The 22,244-nt window shown below is 50.0% G+C and overlaps 8 protein-coding genes across 8 annotated transcripts; 6 read left to right on the top strand and 2 right to left on the bottom strand.

Moving 5' to 3' along the window:
- Positions 1-2,376: 2,376 nt before the first annotated feature.
- N7458_009508 (Serine/threonine-protein phosphatase PP-Z) lies at positions 2,377-3,768 on the top strand (the record flags this gene model as incomplete). The annotated part of the gene is made up of 2 exons (XM_056912890.1): positions 2,377-3,546; positions 3,610-3,768. 2 exons carry the CDS (start codon positions 2,377-2,379, stop codon positions 3,766-3,768), a joined length of 1,329 nt encoding a protein of 442 aa, XP_056761739.1.
- Positions 3,769-4,683: 915 nt separating this feature from the next.
- On the top strand, positions 4,684-6,633 carry N7458_009509 (uncharacterized protein; the record flags this gene model as incomplete). The annotated part of the gene is made up of 4 exons (XM_056912891.1): positions 4,684-4,835; positions 4,937-5,450; positions 5,522-6,154; positions 6,217-6,633. 4 exons carry the CDS (start codon positions 4,684-4,686, stop codon positions 6,631-6,633), a joined length of 1,716 nt encoding a protein of 571 aa, XP_056761740.1.
- A 149-nt stretch (positions 6,634-6,782) lies between these two features.
- On the bottom strand, positions 6,783-8,447 carry N7458_009510 (uncharacterized protein; the record flags this gene model as incomplete). Its single annotated transcript, XM_056912892.1, has 2 exons — positions 6,783-8,031; positions 8,095-8,447. The coding sequence occupies 2 exons, from the start codon at positions 8,445-8,447 to the stop codon at positions 6,783-6,785; spliced, it is 1,602 nt and encodes a 533-aa protein (XP_056761741.1).
- Positions 8,448-9,335: 888 nt separating this feature from the next.
- On the top strand, positions 9,336-11,117 carry N7458_009511 (uncharacterized protein; the record flags this gene model as incomplete). The annotated part of the gene is made up of 5 exons (XM_056912893.1): positions 9,336-9,572; positions 9,630-9,728; positions 9,787-9,865; positions 9,921-10,147; positions 10,209-11,117. 5 exons carry the CDS (start codon positions 9,336-9,338, stop codon positions 11,115-11,117), a joined length of 1,551 nt encoding a protein of 516 aa, XP_056761742.1.
- A 2,552-nt stretch (positions 11,118-13,669) lies between these two features.
- Positions 13,670-15,332, bottom strand: N7458_009512 (Aldehyde dehydrogenase; the record flags this gene model as incomplete). Its single annotated transcript, XM_056912894.1, has 3 exons — positions 13,670-14,681; positions 14,754-15,122; positions 15,205-15,332. 3 exons carry the CDS (start codon positions 15,330-15,332, stop codon positions 13,670-13,672), a joined length of 1,509 nt encoding a protein of 502 aa, XP_056761743.1.
- Positions 15,333-16,470: 1,138 nt separating this feature from the next.
- Positions 16,471-18,666, top strand: N7458_009513 (peroxisomal copper amine oxidase; the record flags this gene model as incomplete). Its single annotated transcript, XM_056912895.1, has 3 exons — positions 16,471-16,585; positions 16,672-17,977; positions 18,024-18,666. 3 exons carry the CDS (start codon positions 16,471-16,473, stop codon positions 18,664-18,666), a joined length of 2,064 nt encoding a protein of 687 aa, XP_056761744.1.
- A 413-nt stretch (positions 18,667-19,079) lies between these two features.
- Positions 19,080-19,952, top strand: N7458_009514 (uncharacterized protein; the record flags this gene model as incomplete). The annotated part of the gene is made up of 1 exon (XM_056912896.1): positions 19,080-19,952. One exon carries the CDS (start codon positions 19,080-19,082, stop codon positions 19,950-19,952), a length of 873 nt encoding a protein of 290 aa, XP_056761745.1.
- Positions 19,953-21,280: 1,328 nt separating this feature from the next.
- Positions 21,281-22,244, top strand: N7458_009515 (uncharacterized protein; the record flags this gene model as incomplete). Its single annotated transcript, XM_056912897.1, has 4 exons — positions 21,281-21,586; positions 21,635-21,801; positions 21,861-22,018; positions 22,075-22,244. 4 exons carry the CDS (start codon positions 21,281-21,283, stop codon positions 22,242-22,244), a joined length of 801 nt encoding a protein of 266 aa, XP_056761746.1.

A 22,244-nucleotide genomic window follows, 5' to 3' on the forward strand; every position in this document is an offset into this window, starting at 1 on the left:
GTCCAGTAGGAGCTTATGGCTCGCATCCGCCACTAGCTACTGGCTCAGAGCAGGATGCCATTCCGGGTTCTGCAACTGGTTTGAACGCGTTTAATTGCGACATAACGCTGACATGCAAGACGTACTGCGTTATGGTTGTCTATTGATACAGCTATTACAGATTTGAAGTACCTCATGCAGGCTCCTACACATCTCGATCTGTTTCTGGCGCCAACTGGATGCGATACCTTGAAGGCAGACGAAAGGTGATCACCTTTTCTTGCGGTATGGAAGTGACCTTTGACGAGTACTCCGGAACTCGTTCACTCGATCATTATTGCTAGGCCATAATGATTTGCTCTAAGGAGATCGACGGGCTGAAGATTGGCTGGGACAGTTGTACCGAGGCGTCTTAAGACATAGGGACTGTAAAGAACGAAGCTGATTTCTTGATCGAGGGATGTGGTAGCGAGATCGCTCAATCACAAGGCAAGCAATATGAAGATTCAAGTCGATGCTTTGAACAAGCCTCTACCGTGGAAGGATGAGGGGCCAAATGTTGTCGAAAGGGCGGAACTAGTGACTGCGACTTGGTTATAGGCCTCAAAAGGCCCAGTGACCAACGCATGCACTGTTTAACTTCCCAGACGCCAGGCTGCGCCTTTCTGAACCATAGTATCAGCTCTTGGGGAGATATTCATACAATATTTCTCCTTTCACATTTAACTACTAGTTAGCTGAATATTAAATCAAGGTGTGAGCTGATAGCAATGAAGGTTCAACATGGTAGATTGCGCTTTTGGATGTCTAGACTGGAATGTGTTCGATCATCTCATCAAACGAATACTACCGAAAGGTGAATTAGTTGTAAAATATCAGCGATCTAATGATTTGCCCGTGCATTTCCTTAGAGTCTCTGGAAAGATCTGCTATTTCTAACCAAGGAGGAGCGGACTGAAACAGTCCGTTAATCAATTCCCTACAACGTCTCCTGAGCCAGACGATAAAGTAGCAATTGATCATCAAAAGCCCTTAATAGACTTTTTTTCACGTTAAGCCGAAGAAGCCTAATTTTATCCTTGGATTTGCAGAATCGTTTGAAGATCGACGAGATAGCCGAGATAACCCATGGATCTTCAAGATGCAAGGCGAATCAGTCCACCTAGCAATTGCAGGAGAAGAGAGTCCTGGAGCCTGGCCCCACCTCTCGTTGTAATTGACACATTTTGCGGTGCAGTGAGATATTTGCAGAGGTAACATTGTGCAAGGCCTCCAGGTCAGGAAGAGAGGTCGTGTCGTCATGGGCATTCAATGGGATCCACTAAGCAGTGGAGCTTAGACATGCTCATTGCAAGATGGACAAAAAGTCCGGTGCATTGAAAGACTAGCAGCGGCCGAGACTCAATTTGCAAGGATATCGATAAACGTTTCCAGCTATATAGATCGGGACTATTGCAGCTGGAAGGGGAAAGAGGGGAACTGCATGGTGATTGACTCAGAAGCAGCCACAATCTTGAAAAATGGGGAGAAGCCACGACCCACAGGGCTGTGCATCATCCGACTGATTATTTTGTACGCTATTCCCTTCCGTGCAAGATTCGTGCTCTGGCTCCAGGGTCAAGTGACCTCAACTTGGACTCAGCAACATCGATAAAGGAGGCGAATTCGTTCTGACTCGTCGAATGTGAGGTTGGAGTGGAGCACCATCATCTCGGGGGTGGCCAGTTAGCAAGAATCCTGAGGAATTTCAGTTTTCTCCACTTTCCGAAATGATCATCAACTCGGCACGCCCCACACAAGGTGCACGGCGGTAGAGTCGATGATTCTCCCGTCCGTTGTGGTTCTCTTCGACAATTGGGAGATCCTATTTCTGGGCATCGGCAGTATCTGGAGAGCCGTGGTCCTGAATACCAAGGTCGTTCAACCCTCAGTTAGGGTTTAGCTCCTTATTAGGTTCGACCCTGGTCCACGGCTGATATGACTTATGTCATTATCACATGAATGTAAGAGGCAATAAACTGTCCATTCGAAAGCCACCCTAGTCGCCAAGGAGATGCCAAGGAAGCTAGACCCTCGTACAACCCCGCTTCCGGGGGGTTTGCCGCTGAAGTCGCTGACAGATGGAGGAGCAGGCAACATGATAACGCCCGCCCCTCTGGAGGAGCGGAAATCTGCATCAGACATGCGACGGAGCTGATCTTCGATTTGCCAAACGGTGGGGACTATTGTCAGAGCCCTTGTCAATAATACAGAGCTGACCCCAGGGATCCGCTGGAAACCAGATTCACTCCTCCAAATCCCCGAGATAAAAAGGTCGTTGCACTCCCAGAACTTAAAAAAGTGACCAGCATTCTTGGACAAGCTACGGTGTTACTGAGCCGCAGCAGCCAAGAACAGATGGCTTCTACCTGCAGCACCCCGAACAATGCGAATTTCCACGAAAGACATCTCAAAGGCAGCTCCCCCAAAGGTCTTTCCTTCCTTAGTCTGCTGAAAAGAAGTGGTCAGCATCTACGCCGCTCTAGCAAAGATGACACCCAACAAGCTTCCGATACAGCTTTTCAAGCTGCGCCGACCGAGAAAGTGAGCCCCATTCAGCACATCGATGCAGCCGGGCAAATACCCGATAGGACCTTGCCTGGAAAGTCACCCCCGGCAGCCAATTCGATCAAGAAGGCTCCCGTCTCGATTCTGCGAAAGACCAATTCCCTCGATCTCGATTCCATCATCTGGGACGACTCGTCAAGAGATCGCCAGAATATGCAAAGATCGGTGAATCTGGACGATATGATCGCACGACTCCTCCAGGTCGGACATTCAAAACCATCCAAAAGCGTCTGTCTCACCAATTCCGAGATCATTGCTGTCTGCTCGAATGCACGCAACCTTCTTCTTTCTCAACCGGTTCTTCTAGAACTCAATGCTCCGATCCAGATTGTCGGCGATCTACATGGGCAATACCTAGATCTCATTCGACTCTTTGAAACGTGCGGATATCCCCCCGCCACCAACTACCTCTTCCTTGGAGACTACGTCGACCGCGGCAAGCAAAGCCTCGAGACCATGCTGTTGCTATTATGCTACAAGCTCAAATACCCAGAAAATTTCTTCATTCTCCGAGGTAATCACGAATGTGCCAATATCACCCGCATCTACGGGTTCCATGACGAATGCAAGCGACGCTGTAACATCAAAATCTGGAAGACCTTCACCGATGTGTTCAACTGTCTCCCCCTTGCCGCTATCGTCGCAGAGAAAATATTCTGCGTCCACGGTGGTCTCTCACCGAATCTCACGAATATGGATGATATTCGGAAAATACCTCGACCGGTTGAAGTACCCGAGTACGGCCTTCTGAACGATCTTCTTTGGAGCGACCCTGCCAATATCAAGGATTGGGGACCTAATAATGACCGTGGTGTGAGTTGGTGTTTTGGCAAAGCGCCGATTGTGAATTTCTTGAAACATCACGATTTGGACTTGGTTTGTCGGTCGCATATGGTGGTGGAGGGTGGCTATGAGTTCTTTGGGAACAAATCGTTGGTAACGGTATTTTCTGCTCCAAATGTAAGTCTTGGCTACTTCTTTTTTGTTCCATTGCGTCGGTGGCACAGGCTGACGTCGTTCTAGTACTGCGGGGAATTCGACAACTGCGGAGCTAGCATGTCCGTTTCGGAAGACCTGTTGTGCAATTTCAATTTGTTAAAACCCTTCGATTCGAAAAAATTGAACAAACAAGGTGTACTGAAGAGAGCGAAGGAATCTACGACGACGGAGAAAGCTTTGTAAGTTCTATGGGTTCGGAGTTTAATGTTTCGAATTTGAGCTAACGTCGCGAAAGGCTACGCCAAGTATCCTGGAACTGATCATGAAACCGGAGCTGCATGAACTATGAGCATCACATTGTATCTGTGTAGAATAGTCTGATAACCTTGTTAATTGCTTGTTTCAATATGTCACTTGGGAATGAATAACGAGTTCTTATCATACGCCAATCCCCAGAAAGGTACGACGTAGAGCACCCTAGAAAGCATTGAGCTGAGTAAACCGACTCAACCTCGAAATCGGATAAGAGATAGCGAGTAGGATGGATTTGACTAAAGATATAAATGGTGTCTGCGAAACGCTCTTCGAAGATGCAGGAGGTTCTCAGTTGGGGGCCGAAATTGCGCCAGGATCGACACACCAGGCACAAATTCTTTCGTCGAATGAGAAGGCCCAGTAAACGAATATATGCATCTGTATATGTAGTTTGAAGGAACAAGTTGCGTACTTATCACAGAGGACTAGCTGACGTGGCGCAAACTAATTACCATACCATCTTCTATCTCGACCAGCAACCGAACAAGCCTTCTCTCTAGTATGGGTATGCGTGGGGGCGGATTCGTGTGCCCCTATACTCCACTCCAATCAAAAAGGCCAATATCAGCCCCAGGACGAAGGAAAAGTGGAACCCTCGCACTCTACCCTTGTAAATGGGTTGGCTAATCGAGCTCGGACCTGGATATGCATCTTTAGCTATGAGCTCAACAACCTGCTGCCCACATATGGTAGTGTGGATGCCTCGAAATTTAGTAGATTTCGGGCTGAAAGTAGATTTGGAGCGTAAAAGACGACAAATTAGAGCTATATAAGTGCTCCTAGCCCCCGTAAAGAAGCCATTGCATTGAAACCTGTCAAATTTCACTCACTGTTCGAATCACCATGGGTAAAGGGCTTGCGAGGCTGATTGGCTCGGGAATTGGCTTCACCTCTGAAGCAATCCATGCTGTCCGCCACAAAAAAACAGACTCTACTTCTGCCTCTACCGCCGAAACCCCTCGTTCTCTCCCTGGTGCGGAAAGGGAGGAAGATCAGTATGTCGTCGCGGATGGCGAAAGAGCCGACGAATACATAGACAGGGGAATTACAGAGCGATCCGAAGACTCAAAGCTCCCGGGTTACTTGGAGCTTCCAGTCGATCAAGAGTCCCCCCTTTGTCAGCTGAGGAAAAGCGAGAGATCGATGCTGCCGTCGCGGGCTATGAGTCGAACGGCGAGGAAAGCCCATCGGTGTACTCCAAGGATGATGTAAAGCGCTCGATGGATGAAGACGAGGCTGCTTGGCAGCTAGACGAAGCGGCTGAGCAATGGGGATTGCCGGCATATGATGAAGAACGTGTGCCTGGTGATGATGCTGCTGCTCAATCGCACTCCCAGGAAAATCCCGACAATGAGCACGCCCCGATGAATGAAAATGACTCTGAGGAAACCAAGGAGAAGAAACGTGATGCTATGGTTCGCGCCCTTGTCCAGATGGCGGGGCCACCTGGACCGGTGCAGCGGCTCCCTTGTCCTGTGATCATTCCTCAACGGAGACCAGGTACGAAGAAGCGTGGATTCGTGCGTGCTTATGCACCTGTGTTGGCCGATTGTGGTATCAGCCAGGATGTGTTCATTAAGTTCATCAGTGACTTTCATAAAGCGAGTCAGGTTCGTTGCACCCTATAATTACTCTCTATGATCTATCAATTACGGAAAAGAATGACTGACGGGAATTGTAGGCATCGTTGTGGCTTCAGGTCGTCGTTGTTGCAGCCAACGTAACGGGATTCTCGCCTTCGTTGACCGTTGCATTAACAGCCACCGCCATTCAAATCGTCGCAGAAACAGCCATGCAATTCCAGATCCGCCACCGAACCAACAGTTACCTCGACAAGGTGAACCAAGAGCTATTCATACCTCGCGGCCAATACGCCCTGGTCATGAAATTCAAGGATCACGGTCCTAGCCAAAAGCAGGAATCTTCGGGCTCCTTCTCCGACATGCTTGGCGGGCTCTTTTCCACCGAGAAGGTCGATCTCAGGCAGTCGGATGCGAAGACCCAAGATACATCATCGACTCAGCCAACTAAGAGTAATATATTGGAGTTCAATGCGGCTGCGACAATCTCAAAGTTCACTCATAGTGAAGAGCACCCAGAGATGAATGCGTGGACAAAGCGCATGAAGCATTACAGGGATGTTAGTGGCAGGACTCAAGGCGCGCTCGAGCTTCCGGAGTGTGCGCCACTAATCTTCCCCGATATCGATCGAGGTGCGATGCGAGTGAGAGAGGGTAAGGAGCCCAAATCGAAGTTCCAGAGTGGAAGGACTTGGGTACGAGATTACATCGATCGAAAGTCGCAAGCAGAATTTGTGAGTACCCTTCTATTCCGTTCCCAATGAAAAAAAAAGATGATCGATGCTAACAGACTTAGGAATCCGAGCATAGAGGATCCGCTCTCGCCATACCCGAGTCTGGAAGAAAGGCTTTTGTTTCACGGTACAATGATCCCAATCATCCGGTAAACAACGGCAAGCTTCTCTCAGCACTTACCGGCGGCTTGTATAACCCCAAGCCTGGGCTTATCGAGCGTGCTGGAATGGCCATCAAGGAATCGCAGGATAAGAAGCGCGCTGCTCAGGGCCTCCCGCCAAGTGAGCCTTGGAAGGATAAGCTGAGAAGGAAGAAGAAGGAGCAAGCTGGCAGGCTCAAGATTCTCCAGGAGGATGTGATGTATCTGATGATTGTCAACATGCCTACTGAGGAGGAGCTTAAGCAGTCAGTTGCGGAACTGAAACATCTCATGGAGACGGAGGGAAGGACTCTTCCACCTGGACACTCTCGGCGGTAATCGAGGTGATTCTATCTTTGGCGCTAGATGACAATTATTTTTTGGAAATTCCCACATGAGAGGGGGAGATGGGATTTAGAGTTGACAAGAATGGACCACTTATTTACAAATAATTATCCAGTCTATTCTGTATGCACAAGAGCGTTTATTTAAACCTCATCGTTCTCCAGGTTCAACATAAGCTTCCGCACGAAGCTCCCAACCTCGCCTATGTGCTCACCAAGCCATGTCTGAAACTTGTAGTTTCTCGTCTTATCGCTCTCAAAATCATATAAGCCCGATTTTCCATCTGGTCCAAAACGCATGAACTTTTCATTCTGTGAATACGGCTCCCAGGGCTGGTTTCCATGGGCAAAGGCGGTCCAGATCCGAGCAGCCTCCAAAGCAACCTCTTGCGTTGGTGGGGGGCAATTGGGCAGCTCATTCAAATGCATGATCATTGCGCAAAGGCCGTGATATGAGAGGCCTTGAGTTGGGCCCGTGAAAGGCGAAGGCTCTTCGAAATGGTAGAGGTAGACTTTGTTTCTCCAGGTGTCGGAGTTTTTGGAGGCCTTCGCAATTCCAACATGTGAATAGTTGAAAAGGGTGTTTCCAACAAGAAGCCTGAAGGCCTTGCGGAAATCCTCCTGGGATTGAGGCCCACGACTAAAACCGAATTTGAGGTATAGTTGTTCGGCATCTTCGGCGGAGAACGTCTCGCTAACCAACTTGTGGAAGCGATCATGAGGCAAGCGTTTGAGCAAACCATCAAAGATGATAGCCTCAATATTGGTATCTCCCAGGATAATTTCTTTGCATCGTTTGTTTGAAACATTTTCTTCGTAGGTCCATCCTGACTTGAGCAGCTTGCCATCCGCGACAGGACCCATGGCAGCAGGCGTTGACTTCTTCATAACATCATCTACACTCAGTGCCCGAAGTTGTTCTAATCTTTCAGCCGCCGTTGAGGGTTTGATCCCCGCCTTCTCACATAGGCAGTCCCAGTCTCGCTGATAAGTCTCTGGCTCTTTGGGACTCAAAACAGGTGCCGATCCTGACATCATGATAGCGCGATCGAACAGAGCGTGTTCAGCAAGGAGATGTAAGTGAATACTGACACTTCCAGCACTAACACCGAAGACTGTAATGTTCGATGGATCTCCCCCGAAATCTTGGATATGCTGGTTCACCCATTCAAGCGCGTTACGTTGATCGACAAATCCGTAATTGCCAACGGGATAAGTTCTAGAGCCGCCATTGACTTCTCCTGCCAAGTCTTCCGATGCCGAGAAGCCAAGAGCGCCGAGTCGATAGTTTATTGAAACAAGAATTATCGGGGTTCCACACTTGCGCGCATGCGAAACGAGTGCTTGTGGACGATACCGAGCGACCGAGTTTGCGCCGAAAGCAAAACCACCACTAGAAATGGAATCAAGGGAACGTTAGAGTGAGTATGGAAACTTCCTCGTGGATCTTACTTACCCGTGAATCCATACCATCACTGGTAGCGGCTTAGGATCTGAAGAATTCAAGGTTTCTCTTGGGACAGCGACATTGAGATTCAGACACTTGAACTCGTCGTCTCCGGGCAGCGGATCATTGGTTCCCCCTGAGACGAGCACCATTCCGTTTAGTTGGCTGCATCGGTATCCCAGTTTCGTGGCGTCGAAGTCATTTTCAAGAGCGTGCAATGTCTCGCTGTGAGCCCAGCGCTTGCTCACAGACGCGTATGGGATGCCTCGAAACAGGGCAATATCATTCTCTTGGTCCAATGATCCGACGATGTTCGCGCCAAGCGATGAGGCATTGATGGATATTCTGCCTCCGTCCGTCATATTTTCATACATAAGACACAGTCGGGGACTCGAAATAGTAGCGAAGAGAAATTGTACCCGTTGGCTGTGATGAATTGTACGAGGCGGCAGGCTGTAAGAAGGAATATGATCGTTGTAGGTGTTTATAAGACCGGATAATCAATCTCTGCATTTTGCGGGGCTTTTCATGTGGAGACGATTGTCAAGCTACGGCTAAGCTCTTCGCTGCGAACTCTTCTTCTCCATGTCTTGGGGCTCTTCTCGATCCACATCAGAGAAATCTGCTGCCAGGGTCGGAGCACCAAGTTCCGAAGACCTAACGAGCCAGATTAACTAACAAATCCAGTCGTTACGAGATGAATTCCGCTATAACCGAGATATGTCAATTTACTGAGAGGGTGAACGCTTTTCCAAGCAGCTAGTTTAGTGAATCTTAAGCGACGCAATAGCCGAGTCTAGTACCGGCTGCGAGTGATGCTTCAGCCAGTGGCTTTGAGTTTGACCCAAAAAAGGATCTAGATCGATTTCTGGGGCCCCAGACAGTGGCCTGCTCGGCAATACTTCGGCTCCACATCTAGCTTGGAGTGCGGGGAGGGGCAGATGGCAGAGCTCACGGGGTCGAAGACTCGAAGCTGGGTTCCTTTATGGGGGATTTCCAGTGGCTTATATATCGGATAAGCGCTATACCGCTATGCATAGATTAGGCGATGGGATTTTTGTGGCGTTGATAGTATTTTGAAAACGAACTTCCGCCCATGGGAGCTGTTGTTAAAAGGCAGTGGGTCACTGCGACTCCCCAGATTCTCCATGCTCCCCAGGTTCTCCAGATTACTGCAAAGCCTGGGAACTTTTGACCTGCTTTTTTTTCACTGTTCTTATACTCCTCGTGTTTGAACCTCCCTCTCAGAAATGGCGGCGCAGGCAAACAAAGATGCTGCGGAGGCCATTGAGATGGAGAATCCCCCAATGACCCGACCGGCAGTACTTGCGGATAAGCTTCAAGATGGAGATGAGGCTCTTCATATTCTGCAGACCGAGTTTGTGGAATATACTGCCGAGGAAGAAAGAAAGCTGCGGTGGAAGATTGACCTTCGCCTGGTGACTGTTATGTTGATTGTCAACGGAATCCAGTTTGTTGATAAATTGGTATGCATTGGTGTTCAAGGAACCTCTTGTGTGTCTCAAAGGCTAACGTTGTGAAAGACTATCAGCTACGCCGCAACGTATGGCATGATTACTGAAGCCCACCTGATCGGGCAAGAGTACAGTCTGCTGATCACCCTGTTTTACATTGGATATCTTGTAAGAATATTCTCTCTAAATTTCACGTCCCGACACTAACACCGGCCCTCAATACCAGGTTGCCCAATATCCGACCAACTACCTCATGCAGCGGTTCCCGACTGGCAAATACTTGACTGTTAACTTCATTCTGTGGGGTTGGTTTTCCATCTAGAATCCAAGAATAAAGCCTCAGCTGACAATTTCGCAAAGGGATTACACTTGCTGCAACTGGAAGCGCCAGAAGCTTTGCAACCCTAGCCCCTGCTCGATTTTTCTTGGGCGTCTTCGAATCTTGCCTTAACCCCGGCTTCGTTCTGATCTCTTCATCATGGTGGAAGAGAGAGGAGCAGGCCGCTCGCATCGGTCTTTGGTATAGTGCCAACGGACTGGCATCTGTCCCGGCGGGTGTGTTGTTCTGGGCCATTGCACACATTAAGGTGGGTCTCCCTGGAATCGTTTCTTGATCGGACAATGATATTGACAAGGACTATTCTTTAGGTTGACAACTTGTTCCCCTATCAATGGATGTTTATCATCTTCGGCGCCTTGACTGTCCTTATTGGAGTCAGTCTGTGGTGGATTCTCCCCGACACTCCCCTTACATGCCCGTGGCTCTCAGACCGAGAGCGAGTCATTGCCGTCCAACGTCTCAAGGATAACCGAACCGGTGTCAAGAACACCCACCACAAGAAGGATCAGGTCATCGAGACCCTCTCTGACTACCGTGTGTGGATGTTGTTGCTCGCCATCTTCTGCCACAACATGACCAATAGTCTGCAGACAAACTTTACCGGAATCATCATCAAGGGCTTCGGCTACGACACTTACCAGGCCGTACTGCTTCAGATCCCCGCCGGCGCTATCATGGCGGCTTCAATGGTCCTCATCGGTTTCTTCCTTTCGTCCAGATGGGGCCAAGGGAAGCAGATCTTCACCATCATTGCTTGCTACATCCCGGGAATCATTGCATGCGGTATTCTGTATGGTACTCCCGTGAAGCAATCCACTCGAAGCTCTCATCTCGCTGCTATCTTCCTGATCCCGATCGTTGCCTCAGCTGGGGGTATGATGTACTCGATCCTCGCGGGCAACATCGCTGGATATACCAAGAAGACCGTGACTGGTACTCTATTCTTCTCAGCATACTGTGTGGCAAACATTATCTCGCCGCAAACTTTCCTCTCCAAGCAGGCGCCAAAGTATTCGACTGGAGTGTTTGTGACCCTTGCGGCTTTTATCATCAACATCATTCTGTTCTCGGTTCTGTACGTTGTCTATTCGCGGGAAAATGCCGCACGTCGATGCGAAATGGAGGAAAGTGGAGAGATGGATGAAGTGAGCGATTTAGCTAATGCGTTCTCGGACCTGACGGATCGGCAGAACCGCCGGCTGATCTACAAGCTTTGAAAATGGGTCGATGCCTAATCAATGAGAATACGCGATATGTGAACGAGCTTTGGCTGAAAGAAATCTCATAATTCATAAATATTATAGCTTGGTCAAGAGATGAAACATGTCGTAACCTCCATTCAGAAGCCCGTTTAGGCAAGAATAGCGGATCTTCCTGTCACAGTCTGGGAATATTGGGTCGGTCCCATTCCAAGCAGATGTTCCTGCGCGTTCTCGAAATTCCTCGTTGATGCCGGAAGTTCAAAGTGTTTCTTGATATTTGTGTAGTCGTTTTGACTCTCCCCGTAGGGTAAGTTCAGAATGTTCACCGTGGGGCGTTCATATATGGGTTGATTCAAATGCGTCATCGACCGGACTATACAACTTTGTAAGTTTCTTCCTTGGGAGGGGCGATTGTTGTGAAATACCTTCATCAGAGCTTGTGCTAAATAATAGAACAGGCTGACCCTGGCGGTCTCCTTCATCTCTTTGCTCGCCCTTGTCCCGTAAATCCCATCGGCGCTTTGAAGGAGGAGGTATGAACTCCTTGACGGGTTTCTCCGCCCCACTATATCGACCCCTTGACGCAATGCCAGCACCCCAGCGAAGTCGAATTTCATAGCCTTCGCAAGTGACTCCTCGAGCGTTGCACCTTCCACAACCGGGTCGAGCCTCGTCGCATTGAATTCGTTTGCGTTTGCAGGTCCAGCAGCCTTTATGGGAGCGATGTCGGGCGCTGGAGGTGTCTTTTCTTTTGGTATCTGAAGAGGCCATAGCTTGAATCTTTACTGAAGACCACGATGAAGAGGATTTTCGAAGCGACAAACGGGACTTGTGTCCATCATTCTGTTCATATAGTTGCCTCGAAATATAGCACGGCGAGCGGGCTACGGCCTCTGATTGGCTGAACAAACGTCTCAGCCGCCAATAAATAGCGCGCTCTAAACCTTTTTAGGGAGCACTTTCCGTTAGAACTGCAAGGGCGAGCTTATATTTGGCTCGCAAATTCCCTCGCAATGTCGACCTGAGTGACCCCGTGAATCTGCTTGCTTTATAAGGTCAGGTCGTTGGTCGGTCCGTGTCGGTCTCATCGGCAGATCGCCACGGTGAAGCGCGCCAGCTTTTCGCCTCGGCAACCGTTTCGGGAAGGTACAAGCACGCACTAAGTACTACCTACAATATGCACATGGGTCCGCTGAGAATATCGACAGGGTGGACTAGGCAGATTAGGCTAATGTGTCGCTTGTACTCTAGAAAACTGATGGTACCTTGTTTGGTGACTAGTGTGATCTACGGTCGGCTACCCCAGAATCCGATGGCTGTGGTAAGAATTCGCATGGAACCTACCACTTTCGGGGCTCGGAGCAGAGGACCTTTAGGCAGTGTCTCACTGCCGATAACCCAACTGGGTAAGTATTGAAGAAACTGCTCGATACGGAAGGAAGGAACTGCCTGTTCAAATTCACCGCGTGAAGCCCCTGTTGCTCGCGATTGCACCTTCTGCAAGCCGCGTCTACTTTCCCAAACAGGAAGATTCAACCTTACGAGCAAGATGCCCTACTTAGTGGAGACAACATTGGGGCAGAATCTGGAGAATGGGGAAAATTGTCAGTCTAATCCCCTGAGGTAAGTCCAGGCTTTCATAGCGCCAAGTGGGCCATTCATGTGGCTAGCCCCAAGGCACGTCATGCTGTGTAAGCCGCTCCTCCTTGAGAAGACACGACCTACCTGTAGTATTTCTGGGAAAAAGGCTACCATGAGTCAATAGGGAAGCCGGGGTATAGATTCCAGTTGTATCTCAATGGTGTTGTAAGCCGCATAAAGACTCATCCCTGCATATTCTAGTCCTGGCAAAAATCCGTTTTGTACTTGACAACTCTTGGAACGAGTATACTTTCTAAATTGAGTATCGAACAGGAACTCACATTAACTACCTATTTCCTGGAAAACTACGGTTTTAGCACTCCGGACTAGAGGAACGATCGATCCTACATGTTAGTAGAGATATAGATGTAGAGGCGACTGAAATATATACTGCGCTAAGACAAGCGGGCATCGGGTTGATCGACGATGATATCATAGAGAGGGAGTTGGAACTTGTAAGATATCTGATACTTTAGAGGTTAATGGCATGAATTCATTGAAAACTCAAACTCTATTGCTCTAAACCTTTGGAGTTGCTGCTATAGCCATCAGTGTGAATAGCACTAGCTAGATCATTTCAGACAGACTATGAACAAAAATGGAAATGTGGGACGGTGCTTTCACTTGATGCCTGAATCACAGGTGTGCCTCAGGTTTCCTATAATGGCTGGTGGTAAGCGCTTTCCTCACCGGTGATGCATGCTCAAGACTGACCCCCGAAGTGGATGGGGATCAAGACCCAAAGACCTCGACTAAGAGGACGACGGAGGTAGATGATAGTGTAAGGCAGTGGCTGTGTTAACAGTCTAGAAATATCTAAAAATCTCGACTGATTATTTGGCAGGAGGAGACAAATATCTATTCATAATATATACAAGTATCAATTTTGATGAACCTATAACACAAAATAATCACACAGACATCATTCACAGCTTAGACTTCATGTTAACATGAATAGCCTTGATGCTAGAATAAGCATCCAATCCAGCCTGACCAAGCTCCCGACCAATACCACTCTGCTTCACACCTCCGAAGGGAATGCGCCAATCACTATCATTGCTAGAGTTAATCCAAACCATACCAGCCTGGATCTTCTTAGCAACGCGGTGAGCACGGGTCAGATTGGTAGTGAACAGGGCACTGCCAAGACCGTATGTAGTATCATTGGCCATATCAATAGCCTGCTCTTCAGTGCTGAAGCGGGCAATCACAGCGAAGGGACCGAAGACTTCTTCCTGGTAGATACGCATACTGGGAGACACGTCGGTGAAGATAGTGGGCTCGACGAAGAAGCCCTTGCCATCGCCAACGCCCTTGAAGGGTTTTCCGCCGTAGGCGAGTGTGGCCTTTTCGGATTTGCCGACATCAACGTAGGACATGATGCGATCGTATTGGGCCTGGGTCACCTGGGGACCCTGGAAAGTGGTCTCGTCAAAGGGATCTCCGACCTTGGAGACGTTCTTGACTTGGGCTTTGAATGCGGCTAGGAATTTATCGTAGATCTTGTCTTGGACTAGGATGCGGGAGGTAGCTGTGCAAATCTGGCCCTGGTTGTACATGATACCGATGTGCGCCCACTCGACTGCCTGCTCGAGATCGGCATCGTCGAAGACGATCAGAGGGCTCTTGCCGCCGGTCTCCAATGTGATATTCTTCAAGTTGACACTGGCCATTTTCATGATGTGCTTGGCGGTAGCGGTGCTTCCGGTGAAAGCGATCTTGTCGACATCCATGTGGGAGGCGAGCGCGGCACCTGCAACAGCTCCATGACCGTTGACAATGTTCACAACACCTGGGGGGAATCCAGCTTCCACGATCAGGTTTGCGAGGAATAGAATCGAGAGAGGCGTCTGCTCGGCGGGCTTCAGGACGATAGTGTTACCGCATGCCAGGGCAGGGCCCAGCTTCCAGGCGGCCATGGAAAGGGGGAAGTTCCATCTGCAAAGGAGTACAGTCAGTCACTGCTTGTACTTCCCACGTCTTCCCATTTCAAAATCTGATGGTACTTACGGAATGATTTGACCACAGACACCAACCGGTTCCCGGACGGTGTAGGCGAACTTGTCGGGGGTAGTTCCAATAACCTGTCCGAAAATCTTGTCGGCGTATCCGCTGTAGTACCGAATCGTCTCCGCCGTCTCGGTCAAGTCGTCGTCTCGCGAGACAGTGTACGGCTTTCCATTGTCGCAAGTCTCGATAGTCGCGAGCGTCTCGCGGTTATCTTCGATGAGCTGCGCAAGGCGGTTCATCAGCTTGCCGCGCTCGGTTCCGGGGAGATCGCGCCAGCTGGGGTGGTTTAAGGCTGCGCGCGCAGCCTTGACGGCGGTATCGACATCTTGTGCGGAAGCAGCATAGACTGAGGTGATTTCCTTAGCAGTTCTGTTGAGCGCGGAAAAATGTTAGCTGCGCGAACACTCCCAACAAGATCCCCTCGATTGACAGGCTGATTTGCAAAACATACGCAGGGTTGATGGTTGCGATCTTATCGCCGTCTGAAGACGTGACCCATTGATTGTTGATGAACAATCCAGTGGGCTGGGACCAGACACGACCGTTAGGGGCGGTCAACTGCACGGATAACGAGGCCATGATGTGTTTGTATGATCAATAGCACGATTTAATTTTGAGAATCTGACTTGTGAGGAAAGAACAGGCGATCCAGCACAACTGACGATATGCAAGCTCTTAAGTCCGCTAGCCTGCCAGCTCCATCAGTGGTAATCATTGATAACGGATTCGGCACGACATGCCAATTCGAGAAGGCGAATGAGATGCACGGCTGCCATGCATTCCGGAGAAAAAAGACCCACACGGCATCTCCAGAGATCCAGAGGATCGAGTCGGGGGGTGTAGACTGGGTAGCGTGGGGAAGAGTTGAGGGGCTAATCAGAATCGAGAGAAAGAGCAAATGGCCACCACAGGAAGTGTGTGGCAATCGCCACACTAGTCCTAAAGGGGTAGGTCCACGCAACGATAAGGATAAGTGCTGGCACAGTGGCATCGTGGGATCTGCGAGGACAAGGATGATTCAAAACACCAGATGGAGAGCCCAGCTTTGGCATCTCATGGACGTGCATATACTCGGTTAGACTATAGTACCTATTGACTAATATTAATTCTAGCCTTGACCGGGTCAAGGCTTGACAGAAAATGCTCGTGGCTGTCAAACAATCCCAGCATTTGCCTGCCTCTCACGTGGTTTCCCCGCGAAAAGATAAGCTTGAATCATGAATGGCCCTTGGCAACAGGCTGGAGATTGTTGTTCGTTGTAGGGTCAACCTGCCCGATCGGCTGCAAAACGTCTGTGCTTCTGCGTTGGACAGGCCGTTCGGCCAGGGTATCTCGACTCGGAGACTTCTGATTGGCTCACAATTCCGCAAGAAGAAGAGTTACGAAATGCGAATGATGGGATGGCAACAGAGAAGGTACACATGATGAGCAAAACGTAAGTTGAAAAAAAAAAGACAGCCCTTCTCCAGGCTTTTACCAAACTGAGAAAACGGGAGGAAAGAATCCACCGTGTGGACTGCCGTGGACTCGGGAAGAGTCGCGAGAGTTCGGTTTCTTCAACCAGACATCCTTGGAACTGCCTGATTGGGCAGGTCCTTGCGGACTCTATCGATCTGATAGAGGCGACCACTTGGGTATAAAGACCGGCTGGGAACGGGGACAGAGACTTTGGTTTTCTTACAGCTCTACAAGTTCTTCTCTTGTACTATATCTCACCATGGCTTCTGCCCCTGATACCACATCCATCCCGGGATACACGATCTTCCGGGAGGGCGACTATGACAGCGTCGCTGCCACTGCCATGCTCCCGCAGGGCGTTCCCCACCCGCTAGGTACGACTGGAGCGTTTTCCTTTTTTTTTTTTTCTCCATGCAACAACCACCCTGCAGAACTCAACCACTAATCTATTTTGCTACAGACCAGCTTACCATTCGGGAAATCCCCGATGCGGCCAAGATTGTCCGCGACCATGCTAGCCCCAGGACCGTCAAGTTCAACTGCATCACTCTGCGCGAGCCGCGCAAGGCCGAGTACCAGGCCTTCCGGGCTGGCAAGACTGCCGCGCCCGACCGCCGCGCGTTCGCCATCATCATCGAGCGCGAGACGCAACAAGTCGCCGAGGTCGTTGTCAACCTGAAGACCAAGAAGGTTGAGGAGTGGAAGGCCGTGAAGAATGTTATGCCCACGCTCACTCTGGAGGACCTCGATGTCATGGAGCGCATCGCCCGCGAGGACGCCCGCGTCATCCGTGCCTGTGCTGAGATCGGTATCACCGATATGAGCAAGGTCTTCCTCGATGCCTGGGCCATTGGTATCGATGAGCGCTGGGGCTTTGAGCGCCGTCTCCAGCAGGGTCTGGCTTACTACCGTGCCTCGGAGTTTGACAACCAGTACGCCCATCCTCTGGATTTCTCCGTGGTCGCCGACACCGAGACCGAGGAGGTCCTTAGCGTTGACGTTCGCACGGTAAATGGCGAGCGCGTTCCCGTTCCTCTCAAGGAGCACAACTACCTCCCCGAGTTCATTGGCGATGGATATATCCACGACCGCCTCAAGCCGATCGACATCACCCAGCCTCAGGGTGTTTCCTTCAAGGTCCGCGGCAACGAGCTGTCTTGGGCCAACTACAAGATGCACATCGGCTTCAACTACCGCGAGGGTATCGTCATCTCCGATGTTCGCTCCCACGACATGTACGAGGACCGCGAGCGCACTCTGTTCAACCGTATCTCCGTCGTCGAGATGGTCGTCCCCTACGGCTGCCCCGAGAAGCCTCACCACAAGAAGCACGCTTTCGATGTCGGCGAGTACGGTACCGGTCTCATGACCAACTCCCTGAAGCTGGGTTGTGACTGCAAGGGTGCTATTCACTACATGGACGGTGTCATGTCTACCTCCAACGGTGAGGCTGCTGTCATCAAGAACGCCATCTGCATTCACGAGGAGGACAACGGCCTCCTGTACAAGCACACCGACTACCGTGACGGCACCGTGATCTCGGCCCGTGACCGGAAGCTCATCATCTCCCAAATCATCACTGCCGCCAACTACGAGTACGGCTTCTACCACACTTTCACCCTGGACGGCACCTACAAGCTCGAGATGAAGCTCACCGGTATGCTGAACACCTACTCTCTCCACGAGACCGAGCAGGCCGCTCCCTACGGCACCCAAGTCGCCCCTCAAATCACCGCCCACAACCACCAGCACATCTTCTCTCCTCCGTATCGACCCCGAGATCGACGGCCCCAACAACACCGTCGTTCAAAGCGACGCCGTCTCCGCCGACCACGCCGTCGGCTCTCCAGAGAACCCTTACGGCAACGCCTTCCTCAGCAAGAAGACCCCTCTCCGCACATCCCTCGAGGGCGCCGCCGACTACTGCTACGAGACCCAGCGCTCCTGGGACATCATCAACCCCAACCGCATGAACCCCATCGCCAAGAAGCCCATCGGCTACAAGATCCTTAACAACAACTGCCCCCCTCTGCTCGCCAAGCCCGGCAGCACCGTCTACAACCGCGCCGGCTTCGCCCGCAAGCCCCTCTGGATCACCCCCTACAAGGACTACGAGCTCTTCCCCGCTGGCGACTACGTGTGCCAGTCCACCGGCGAGGAGAACCACCCCCACAACTCGACCATCGTCGACTGGGCCAAGCGCAACGAGAACATCGAGAACACCGATATCGTCTGCTACCTGCAGTTCGGCCTCACCCACTTCCCCCGTACTGAGGACTTCCCCATTATGCCAGCCGAGCCCGTCAGCATCATGCTGCGCGCGTCCAATTTCTACGAGAAGAACCCCGGTCTGTGGGTGCCGCCTTCGGCGATTTGTGTCGATACCCAGTCGACGAATGCGTTTTCCTCGTCGTGCTGTGCCGCTAATGCTCCGGTCAGCTCGTCGAGATTGTAAAGCATGGACAGGGGTCCTTTGGTGTTGTGAACAAAACTTGTTTTCCTGCTTGGGTTATGTGATGTGATGAATGTATTGTAAATAAGCCATTTTCCCTTGTCGAGTTGTTCATAGTCTGAAGTATGCATATACATTTTGTGAAACAGGCACTTTGATTCTTCCCTTGCCAAGATTTTTTTACGATCTCATAGTGCCCACCTGGGGCAGGACCCCGAAATATCTCGGGTATCTTTCCCTCGTTCCAAGTGGCGCCCAGAGTTGTGAGCTCTTAAGTAAACCTTAGAGGCGCTCCATATTTCGGAACCTCGGCCTGCTCGCGTGGAGACCCAGGGGGCTTCACTTAAAATGGTTCGATACGCGTCTTCCTCCGATGAAATACCAGATTTCTCAAACTACATCAAATCATCTTCATCATGTTAAATTATCCTCGCCTTAAGATATCCGCTTCGCTTGTTCGCCTGATCTTCTGGTGGAAACTCGGCGGCATTCATGGCAAACCAGATTCAGTTCTTCAATTGCCTAGTCGTGACCCGGGGAGAACAATCAAAGCCAACTTCTACCGATCAAAGTCCAACAAGCCGTCCCCTGTACTCATCAACTTCCACGGAAGCGGATTCACAATCCCCTGGCATGGCACGGACGATGCATTCGCTCGGCAAGCCGTTCAAACCACCGACTACGCCGTCCTGGACATCGCCTACAGACTTTCCCCAGAAAACCCCTTCCCTGCCGCGATTCACGACGTGGAAGACGTGGTGAAATTGGCGACTTCCAATGCGCAGGAATTCGATTCGTCCCGTATCTCGATCTCCGGATTCAGCGCCGGCGCGAATTTAGCCCTCGTGGCCAGTACGCAACTTTTCCCCAAGGAAACGTTTCGCCACGTTATATGCTTCTATCCACCGACTGATCTAGCCAAAGATCATTACACCAAGGTTCCGCCTGATACGAATGGGAATCCACTGCCACCATGGATGCTAACCGTTTTCACGGAATGCTATGCGTCGGGTCTGGACTGGAATGATCCCAGGATATCTCCTCTTAATGCTGCTGGGGACAGCTTCCAGCGGAATACGTTGGTTATCACCTGTGCGTACGACAATCTCTGTGCCGAGGGGGAGGCTTTGGTTAAAAAGATACGTGCGGCTCAGGGAGATGATGCTGTGGTTTATCGAAGGATGGAGAACTGTGACCATGCTTGGGACAAGTCATACATTGCAGGGTCTCCTCAGGAGAAGGCTAAAGATGAGGCGTACGACTTGGCGATGGAAATGTTGAGAAGGTAGTATACTATAAAATGTGTGCATTGGCAATTGGTAGATAATAAACTCTCATTTTACAATATAAAATTGCTCTCCAGACGGAATAGTTATTTGACCTTGTGATAGGGAGCCATCCCCGAGTCACAACCTACACAGATACAGTAACAACATTGATCGTAGACAGTACAAAATATCCCTCTCCGGGACTTCTCTACTCACTCCTGACTGGTAATTGTCAAGCTGTGCATAGTTGAGAGTATCAAGATTAGGCACTGGCCAGCATTCACCCAAATCGGCTAGCGGTTGGCCCCCGTAACCGACGATCTTCGGCCCCAGTCCCCCGCATATTTCCCCGCTTCTACAACCGAAGAGTTTCGGCTCTGGGTAAACCAGCCTTGGAACATAATTCCTAATGTACGGCTATAAAGCTTGTTTGTGATTAGTCCACATGCTGCCTCGGGGAACAATATGTGGTCTTAAAGCTGTTTCAGGATCAAGGAAATAGCTACGAGCATCTTTGAATACGAGAGCGATCCGAAAATACCCCGTCATTCAGGCACTTCTTTATAGGTAGGTGCATACAGGGGCCCAATAGTAGTGGGCTATGATGATGTTCATTGTGTCAGATTTGGCATCACAAGACCAAGAAAGTTCAATGCCCCTGTTCACGCCGGCAAATCAAAGCTGCAGTTATTGATTGTCACAGGCCGAGAAACCAACGGAAAAAGAATCGTATTTTGAATTTGCCGGCTACTACTATGCCTGCAGCCATTTCTTTTCTAATTATTCTGCAGCCTTTGCAGACACTATCAGCACCCCGTTATTCTAGGCTCTTATACTCATCATTTCTGGTGCCCGCAGGAAGTCGCATCTCGCATGTCAAAGCAGGGGTATACGGTATACCACCAAAATCCCCAGTATTGTGAATTACTCTTAGATGGTATTCTGGGGCATCATCTTAGTATGATTAAAAATTAGCATTTCCTCACATACGGGCTGGTATCTCATTCGCCAATGGTAATCCCTCCAAGCCCAGAGTTTGGCGAGGAGGTACAGACCCTGACAATTAAATAATGCAGGATGCATCCAGATGTTGTTTCGAATATCATGTTTCGGGAAAGGGGATTGCGCCCGTGACTTACCTCAAAACTTCGAAGACAATGAACGCCTCGGTAGCCGTGAGGAATGCCAGAATATTTCCTTGTGAATAATGAAGTGTATGCTCGAGAATTTTCCTACATAAACAGCTGCGAACGAAGCGCTCAAGAAGATAAAACGCCAACTTCGAGCAGTTCCAGACACATCAGTTCCACAAACGTGCAACAAACTCAACCCCAATTTCTCGATGAAAGATGCTCCCTTCTATTGAACTTTTCTTGTTGACCTTTCTTGGGCTCACTGCTCATGCCACGCCTTTGGCAGCACCCAGCCAGGTGCATCACGTCGAACGCGACGCTGGCTTGAACTCGTTTTTGAGCATTCTGCTTGCCAATCTCCCAGCTATTAATGAACCCCTAACCGAGGCCACCGGTCTTATTACGGCATTTGATGAGACCCTGGGCACTCTGACTGGTGCTCAAGAAACATACAATGAGTTGGGAGGGTCTTGCAAAGAATGGACCGTTATTTTTGCTCGGGGTACAGCCGAGCCAGGTAATGTATGTATCTCAATATGGCTCCTCCTAGTTTAATACCGCTGACCACAGTGTGTTTCCGCTTCTGCTCAGGTCGGAGTCCTTGTTGGGCCGCCTTTGTTTGATGCTCTGGGTGACAAAGTTGGACCTCTCTCACTCACCATTCAGGGGGTCAATAACTACTCAGCATCAGTTGAAGGCTACCTGGCAGGCGGAGACCCGACAGGAAGCTCGGAGATGTAAGTCTCTCAAAGACCCAAATTAGTTCAAATGTGAAATGTGCTTACGTTGCTGAAAGGGCTCGCCAAATCGAGGCAGCAAAATCCCAATGCCCCGATACGAAAATGATTGCATCAGGGTATTCTCAAGGTTGCCAAATCGTGCACAATGCAGTCTCTGAGCTTGAAGCCACAACTGCAAGCTGGATCAACAGTGTGCTGCTCTTTGGTGATCCAAGTATGCAGAATCTATATATAATTTTGCAATCAAGATTCTCGGCTAATAAGAAACAGTGGATGGGCAGGCTCTTGCGAATGTTCCAGCCTCTAGAGTATTCACGTCATGCCATTCTGGCGACGATATCTGCAACGATGGAATTTTGATTGGCCCTGCTCATCTCACATACGCCTTGAATGCCACTGCTGCTGCCAATTTTGCAGCGATGCGCGGCGAAGAGGCATAG

This window comes from Penicillium daleae (assembly GCF_028827525.1).
Source record: "Penicillium daleae strain IBT 16125 chromosome Unknown utg000008l_segment0_segment0, whole genome shotgun sequence".
Lineage (NCBI taxonomy): Eukaryota > Fungi > Ascomycota > Eurotiomycetes > Eurotiales > Aspergillaceae > Penicillium > Penicillium daleae.